General features: G+C 35.5%; 1 protein-coding gene across 1 annotated transcript; it reads right to left on the reverse strand.

Annotated features, from left to right (window-relative positions):
• Positions 1–918: 918 nt before the first annotated feature.
• Positions 919–1740, reverse strand: LOC145687599 (uncharacterized). Its single transcript, XM_081761065.1, has one exon. The coding sequence runs from the start codon at positions 1738–1740 to the stop codon at positions 919–921; it is 822 nt and encodes a 273-aa protein (XP_081617191.1).
• Between the last annotated feature and the right edge of the window lie 7615 nt (positions 1741–9355).

The following is a 9355-nucleotide window of genomic DNA, read 5'->3' on the forward strand; positions in this document are numbered from 1 at the left end:
ACATAATGAAGAGGATTTATCAACGTTTGAGGATTCACAAGTCACTACATAATATGGTTTGTATGTTATATCACTCTCTTCATGAATCTTTAGTGACGTTGGTGGATTCTGATAATTTCTAGATGGAATTAAGAAAATAATAAAGCATAAATTTTTACATGATTTTGCGAAACGAGACGAGACGTCTAAGAATTTAAATAATTAATATTTTCTGACCAGAGTATGTAGGCCTACTTTTTTATTAAAGTCAAAATAATTCGCAAGTTTCCGTAACGTAACGTTATCTCCCTCAGACGTTAATTAACATATGTATGTTCATATTAATGTAAGAATTAATGAGGAATTCTTACATTAATTAATGAGAATTAATGGAGTCTAAAAATTTTACTAGAACATACGAAGAAATCTTATTTCTCATCTCGTCTTGTCCAGTATCGTGAGTAACTAATTCCAAGTAAACAAATCCGCAAATTGATACTTGTAATGAGAGAAATGTTATATCCTTACATGAAGGTATTTAAACTCTCGCTTTATCTGAACGTGAATAACAGGGTACAGACATTGTTTTTTTTTTTGTTTTTTTTTTTTTTTTTTTTTTTTTTAAGTTAGCCTATTCATAGGTTATTGAAAATAAATGTTTACCTGTGCATTCTTGAATGGCCCCATGATGGAATCACTCTCCTCATCGTACGCAATCTTTGAATAAACATTCATTTCATCAAATGACAAAACACAACATTTTTGTCGTGGATGCAATGATTGTCCATAGCTCCTCATAATATCAATTACAGCATGCAGTAGGCCAGGTCTGCATTGAAATTGTCTAGTCCAGTTTCTTAAAGTAGACATGCTGGGAAGAGGTATTTTCATTTTATTTTTGACATACCTGTACGCTTTTCGCGAAACAGATCGAAGAGCTTATGCATTCAAAACATCACGCTTCGACCAGTTTTTCGGCCTACGTTTTCGCTTTAAAAAACACTGTATTTGATTAGGTGTGAAATATTGTTCAAGCATTGCGATAGTTTTGTTTTCAACGCAGGACTTTTTCTGATTGCCCACTCTAATCAACTCTTTCTTCAACAAATTCACACTCTGTCTTAAAGGTTGTACTCGATTTCGGATACGATTGCATTGTTGTTTTAACCTTGTCACTGTAGTATTACTTACTCGCAGTTGAGTTTGAAGGATTTCAATCTGTTTCTGTGCCTGTCTTAACTTATCTGGCAAATCTGTTACAGGGTTATCACAGATTTCATTTGAGGACGATGTCGAGACGGAATTAGATTTTACAGGAGAACATTTGAATTTCTTACGTGGTGAGATGCTTTCAAGATTTGCAAGAGCACGCTTACGAATTCCTCTATTCTGAACTCGAACACTACGGTCACTTTTCATACGATTACATATACTTTTGGCACAACATGATGCTGATACACTCAGCGGAATGTTCAAGCTTGGCACAACATCTTTTTTAAGCTGAGGTCGCGCACTTAAATGTAATAATTCCGATTTCAAATTCCTTACATAGTCACTATCTTTGAAGTGAACTGAACACACCCTAGAAGTCTTCGGATTTAAGCTGTCCTGCCTCTTACACTTTCCTATCCACTCCCGGCAAATAATAGGATCTTTAGGAAAACAAAAATAGTTTATATCTTTAGTTTTCTTAGCATTGTTCGGACAAGTCGCAATGGCACAAGTAGATGGCATTTTCGCACAGTCACACGTATACAGCATTCTCGCAAAATTTCAGATTCTCATTCCTATTACCTTGAAAAACACAAAAACTATATAAGTCGAAAATAGCACTGTTTTCAGAGCATCACTACTGTCAACTTTATATCGTGTCGTGCCTTTAAAGCTGGGATGTAGAGAAATTAGTGACACAATACAAGTCGCTTCTGTCTACCATCCAAAGTAGACAGGAATTAAATTCTAAACATATCTCCACCAACCTACTTAGTAGGATTTTGTATTTAACATGCGAAGGTGATTAAATAATTATAATCTAGGCATTTAACTTTAATTAAGCATTTATTATCTTTTACTTTAGTAGAGTTAGGAGTAGGATGTTGTGATGTCGATTTAAGTAGAATTGCTTGATCACATTAATAAACCTGTTGGCGATTCAGTCAATTTGAGAGTAACAGAGATGCATTACTACATATCTTCGTTATAGACTGGAGTCGAACTCCTAGACACGGAGTTCGTCGTCGATGTCCCACACAGTGGATGGATGTCCACTGGAACTTGCTGTTGTTCTACAGATGGATTTCCAAGAACTGATCTACTAACGTATCTCCTGCGACTGATCCAACTGATCCTAACGACTGATTAACTAATAGATCTCCTGCGACTGATCTCTATTCAGTCCGCCATAACCTTTTTATGTTAATTATCATTATGACGAATTTGTTGTTCTCTCTTACCAAATTCTGCAGTTCATACATCTCTGCGCTGAAACCGCAGTTTCTGCATTTTCTCTCATTGACCAAAACTCCAGACAGTTTACGTCTGCGATTTTCACAATTTTACCTAATTTTGATAATGTGTAATTGTGAACACAAATTTATACAGAGTTTACATTTTTCTTGTTGCTTCAGTATTTGTTTATATTCTTGTGACACTTGCAGACTCGTGTCTGTTACTTAATGAAAACAACAATCATAAGCACTATGTAATCTGGTGTTATAATCTGTCTGTCTGCAACATAATTAATTTCTTACTACAAGTTAATTTATAAACAATACTTCAATTTTCCTCTTTTTAGCCAATTAATAAAAATGAATGAATTTTGATATTTAAAACCTATTACTGAATTTTGGCGTACCGTGACACTACGAAAAGCGCGCGCTGTCAACAAGAGATGTCGTCTGCTTTCTCTCTGATCCGTACTCTCGCTTACGTCACAGCAAGGTTCCGCCCACCACATTTTTTCCTCTTCGTTTAGCGAAGACTACGCTACTTTTCCCTATATATACTTTGGACAGACATGCATACACGGGTATGGTAAATATATAAAAAAGTTTTGGTAAAAAAAAAAAAAAAACTAGTTATTAAAAAAAGGAAAATTTGATTTTTGCCACCCCTGCATACAATTAATTCTTTCTAACAGCAGAAACATCATGTGGTTTTCTGTGACGAATAATATAAAACGAAAAGAAATCTATCCATCCAGACAACAAAACAAATAGGCAAATAAGAAACATTTAGACTTTCTTTGGTTGTACCTAGAACCTAGGTATAGTACTATACTTGTCAGTGGCAGAGGTGAAAGCCGTTCGGAGAATCTGTCCGCTTGGAGCAACAAAAGATGTAGAAAAGCAATCGGAAACATATGTTCGATACTGAGGTTTCAAAGATCATTATCTTTGTTCTATAGTTGCCGTCGTAAAGTTGTAGGAACTCAGGAGGGAAGTGGTGGTAGGAGTGGAAAGGAAAATCGATGTGGTAGACACGAGTTTTGCTCCTCAAATTGCCACAATGTATTCCTTCCCAGCATGTGTTCTTCAAAGAATGTCACCCGTAGTAATTTATGAAGTATGAAAGTGGTCTTTGAATCTTTTACCTGCAATAGTGATTCCGTCATTACGGAAGTAATTATTACAATTAATCTAAGTCATTAAGTTTAAAATTAAGATAACCACCTCCTTTGTATTGCTCTTTGGCATTCGTATAGAAAATTGCAAGTTACTAAGTGCAGTATTTTGTAAGATATTTATGAACTAAATTTTACATGTTACCTTATGGAGATTCTGAAGCCCCTGATGATGGGTAGACATCCCCTTACGGAAATTTCACCAGATCGAAGAACATATTAAGAACTCAGTTTCATTCAAGAGCCCTATTTGTTGCAGCAAGGCTTCATGGTGATAAACTTGAATGCAACTGTAAAAGTTCTGTAATTAATGCACAACCGGATAATAAACGACTAAAAGGCACCTAAAGGAAATGAGTGCAGACTATTAACTTTCACGAATAATTACAGCAGTTTTATTTTGGAATGCTTCTTTTTTTTAAATATTCACAAATTTGAAATTTCTCAATTTACATTTTTCACGCGTTCGGCAAAAAAAAAAAAAAAAAAAAGTTTTGTATAATGTGGACAGATCTTTAACACACCTTTTGATGCACTGGAACATCAGCAGTGTTGCCAATTTAATATGTTAATTTATGAAAACTACGATTTTCCTAGTTCTCCCTTATAGAGACCTCAACCGATTAGGTATCGGTGAAATGAAGAATTCTTTTTTCTGCTCCATAGTTTCCAAGCAACTACAACCAATCAAACTGAAAATTAACGACAGAATATCCATACGTATGAGTTATGAGTCAATTTACATGTTTTGCAAAGAAATTGATTTATACCTTCGGTTACATCTGGAAACAATGTGTGGTTCCTAGTGTACTTCAATCGTTGCTTCCTAGTTTAAAAATATATCCATGAACAAAGCTTCAATTTGGTATAATCATTATGTGTGTATCGCTTCAGGTTCAAAAGTTCTACTATTCCAAACTCCGGGTTGCATTGTATATTGGACACCTTGTAGATTATTATACTGACAGAAGACTTACATTTCACTTTACTGTATATCTTTGTCGTAGAAAACGGTTTCTTCTCAAACTTTTTGCTACTGCCTTTCCCCAGCTCATCTGTATCGCTAGCTCATCACTGAATATTTTCTCCAGCATATTACTCAAGTCGACGTGGGATCTTCCCTCCAGCGCGGAGAATGTGATTAACCTGGGAAACAATGATAAATATGATTTCTCTCTGTCCATATCAAGACATACGAAAATTATAACTGTCAGAAAACCTGTGGGATCTTAACATTAGTGCATTTGCACACGATATCGGCAATGCCGTTGACGACCTCGGTTTGAATCTAATCAAATCCTAACTTGCACACGTACTAGCGTTACCGCCGACCCCGGCTTTATCGGGGGCAATGCTTTTTCTTATATAGGTGGATGCACACGCGGCCGAAAATACCGGACACCTAATACATTTCTGCAGTTTAGCTGGAGTGAGTGACAAAACGCTGTGTACTCTTGTTTCGTTTCTTGTGTTTGGAGTTTTCTTGTTTCCATTTTTTCTATGACAGTTCTTTATTATTATTATTATTATTATTATTATTATTATTATTATTATTATTATTATTATTAATTATTGTCTCGCCCTAGAAACAACTTCAGATTTTTTTTTTTTTTTTTGAGAGCTAATTCACTTCATTAAATAAAATATAAAATGTGGGAAATCTGGAGGGTACCGATTTCTCTTTAAATAATTTTCTTCAAATACAATATAGGAAATTTGGATATCTAATTTCTGTCAGGTATTTCGTCCACTTTTTTCCTATTATTTTAAATTGTTCTCTCTCTCTCTCTCTCTCTCTCTCTCTCTCTGATTGTAACCTAATGCATTTACATTTTAATATATTATAGCATTGTGGATTTCGACAATTCGTTGAATGAATATAATGGACATTGCAAGTTCAGAGTAATAATGTAGGCTGTTGTATATTCCTTTCTTTAATAATAATAAAAAAAAGTTCTTTAAAATAATAAAATAACTTATTCACAATGTAATCCTTACTACAAAAAAAACAATCTTCTAGTTTAGCGTCCCACGATTATGCCCTTTAGATAAGGGAGACAGATGATTAACGCAAGTGAATGATGATGGAAGAATTGCTGGAATTAGAATGTGGGAAGAAACGGGAGTACCCCGAGGAAACGCGCGGACACGATGTTGCCCACCAAAAATTTACGTGTCCAGGAGCCTTCAAAAAACGCTATCAATTAATGCTACTAGCATTATTATTACTTTTATTATTATTGTTAATAACTAGCCTGCGTTCACAATGGAGTTTCTCCGCTAGACCTAACAAAAAATAAAAAGGTAGGTTAGAGAGTTAGGAATGTTTCGTAACTCAATAGGCTTAATGAGGAGTAGAATGTGATCGAAAAAAAGAAGAAAGAAAAAACGCATCAAGATTCATTTATTGGGATCCCTTGATCACTGTACATTCAAGTCTTTTCCGATTATCCGATTAGGGGGTTAGTTTTACCCGCATGAGCGACTGAAAATGGCCGCAATCGACGATTGAGAAACAAAATACGAATTCTGAGGAGAAAATGAATTGATGACCAAAAATTCTCCGCAGGGTCTTTCTTAAAGAATAAAGATTTTTAAAAAAATAAAATAAAATTTGATATTCGGACAAAGTTTATTGTGGGTTTCTCACCAGCTTTAGAATTCGATAATTGAACTTCTGCAAATTTTTTGTCATTAAAACCGACTACCAGGAAGTGATTAAAAAAAAGAAAAACACTCACAGTCTTTACCTCTGATGGTAATGGGTTAGAATTTCCGTGATCAGTCAGAAGTCAGTAACTTCGTTCGAGCTTTATAGTATAATAATAATAATAATAATAATAATAATAATAATAATAATAATAATAATAATAATAATAATAATAATAATAATTGCAAGTACCAACATTTCTATTGGTGATATATAGGGTCTCATCTCTATATTGGCGCTGAATATGGTGGTGATGGTTGCGTGCACTACGTTTCCTGTTCCTACGTCGTAAGTACAACAAGGCAAGGAGATATGTTTTGTTGAAAACTGGACTCATGTTCTCTGTTTCACGTCCTAAAGTATCTTTCAGCGCCGTGAACTGCTTTGCCGGGGTTTCCACCGGCATTGCTGGCCTTGTGTGCAAACACTCTTACTTTACACATACAGCAATAAAATTATAGATTGAATCAATAACAGGGAGCTACGAAAGATATTCACTACACTTCACGTTTAGCAGACAAACATTTCCGTTTTGATGAACTCCAACATTTTTCATTAAGTTCCAAAAATTTGCTTGCGTATCAACTTAAACACTACCTTTAAAGACAGTGAAGCTTAACACTCTGCTTGGCTAATGGTTTGTGACCTCCTACCTACTTATTTTAGTTATTTTTAAACAAATGTGCTCTTTCACGTATTGTCTTTTCGAGCCCACAACCGAAGTACCTCACTGAGTAACACAATGCGTTAGTACACAGATTATAAACTGCTGTCTAATAACAAACAACAATGAGTATTTTCAATAGGTGTCACCACGTACAGTCAGTTTCAAAAGTGTATAACATTTCTTCTGTGAATAACTTTCGAATTGAAATGAATATCCCACGATTATGTCCTTTACGCTAAGGAAGACGGATGATTAAGGATGATGATGGAAGAAATGGTGTAATGAAAATGTCAAAGGAAACGAGTACCCCGAGAACAGCCACGGATACGATGTTGTCCGCCACAAGCTTATCTGGTCGGGTATCGAAACAGGGACCACACGTACCAGAGGTAAGCGCTCTACCCTGAGCCAAAGTGCCCCCAAACTTTCAAATTAATCAGTCGGTTTGTATATAGTTTTGGAGACCAGTAGCAAATGGCGCTTTCTTAAAGAAAATACAGAAAAGTTTTCTCAAGCAGACTGATCTATTCCAAAGTTATTTACAAAAAAAATAAAAACTGTATCAAACAGTTCCAACTGACTGTATAGGCACAATCATACTCTGTACTCAGTCACTGAGCAACACTATTGATTCCAGTGGAAAAATTGCCATGTGGTCAATGAATGTAGGATACGGCTGCAGCAGTGTGTGGGATTATTTTCTTTCTTTTTTCAAATGACCTTGCTAGACAATTACAGCGTTCTGTGTTTCCGGAACAGGGGCGTTCCAAAGCCTCATAAGTTCGGGGTATATTGAGTAAATGTGGCGACTGGATAATTATGATGTTCCAAATGACAAGTATACATAATATACGTAGTTTGCTTTGTAGTATCAATATCGCACGTAGCTCAAGCATTTCTGAAGTATTCTCCATTGCATGATCAACAGTTGAATATCTTACAATAATACATAATTTTAACTTGCATAATACGTTTTCAAGTTTTCGGCACGCACAGTTGACGGGTGGGTGGGCAAAGTGCGTTGTCAAAAATTAGTGCTTTAGAGAAATCGCATTTGAAAGTTCAGACAAATCCAAAATCCGGTTTAGGGAAAATGATCAACTGTTGTAGCTCTTCATGTTAATAAGACAGTTTTTAATAACTTGAAAACACATCATTCGAAACAAAGCAGTATTTCAAGGATTTTTATAGAATTACTGTCAGCATGCATAGAAAGTAACTACTTAACGCATTTTACACGCACACATTCAGTTTATTCTAAACTGAATGTGAGCGTGTATAACGCGCTATGCATGGGCGTGCCAGCCGAGGGGATGAGGAGGACGCGTCCCCCCCAGAAATTTTCTAGGAGAGGATTGTCCCCCTCAGAAAATTGTATAGCAGGAATCCTGCCCCAAATATCTCTGCAAAAATGATGAAATACTGGAATGGGAACGTCGATTGTCATATAATAATTTCTGGAATTGAAAGGAATTACAGTTTCATTGAAGAAAATTCTGTAACAATTACCAGGGTATACAAATGAAGTACAGAACATAGGGACACTGTATTAGCTACATCGAAAACTACCATAAAACGTGCACATATTCATTCGCAGCAACGTTTACATGTTTGTGGTCAATAAAAGTTTATATGTTTGTGGCAAATTCTTTTAACAATGATATCTCGGAAACTACAAATTCTGGAAAGATGCCGTTTTGACTGATCGATTGCAAATTTTGTGGAGATTGAGTACTAATTTAATTTTCTTTTTAAAAGGACGTTATTTCTTTATTATATTTTTTAGGAGTACACGGAAGTATTGAAAATTTAAAAAGTAAAACATCATATAGTAGAATAGAGGGCCTTCATAAGCGTGGGAAAATTTTGGCCGTGGGAACGTTCCCACGGGGCTTAAATCGTTGTAAACCAGTGTGTTGCTATGCTAGAATAAGGAAGTATACTCTTGGACGCCTACCAGATGTAAAAAACAAGATAAAACATGCCTTTTTCGTGTTCTTGTCGTTTATTGGTTAATAATTTGAATCCCCAAACCCCTCACCCCTCCTGCGAAGAGCGTAAGCGGAACGTATGTGCTTGTGTAGATCATTCTGTTAGCAGCTGTTGCAAAGGAAGAAACGTCAAAAAAATTTAAAGATGTCATCGTCAATGAGTTTATTAGATAAGCTTAATAAGCCATCAATGGTACCCTTTACAAAAATGCGAGATTTGGAGATTGGAGTACCATTTCGTATTGTAAACTGTGAGATAATTACAACGGTATATGGTAGGAAGGCCTGTGTGACATTTGAAGGAGGTGAAAAAGTGATTTTACCTGGTCGTTGTACTGAAAAATTGGAAGCAGATAATGGTGCATTATTAACGTATTTACAAAGTG

This window comes from Thermobia domestica, chromosome 6 (assembly GCF_964235325.1).
Source record: "Thermobia domestica chromosome 6, izTheDome1.hap1.1, whole genome shotgun sequence".
NCBI classification, from domain to species: domain Eukaryota; kingdom Metazoa; phylum Arthropoda; class Insecta; order Zygentoma; family Lepismatidae; genus Thermobia; species Thermobia domestica.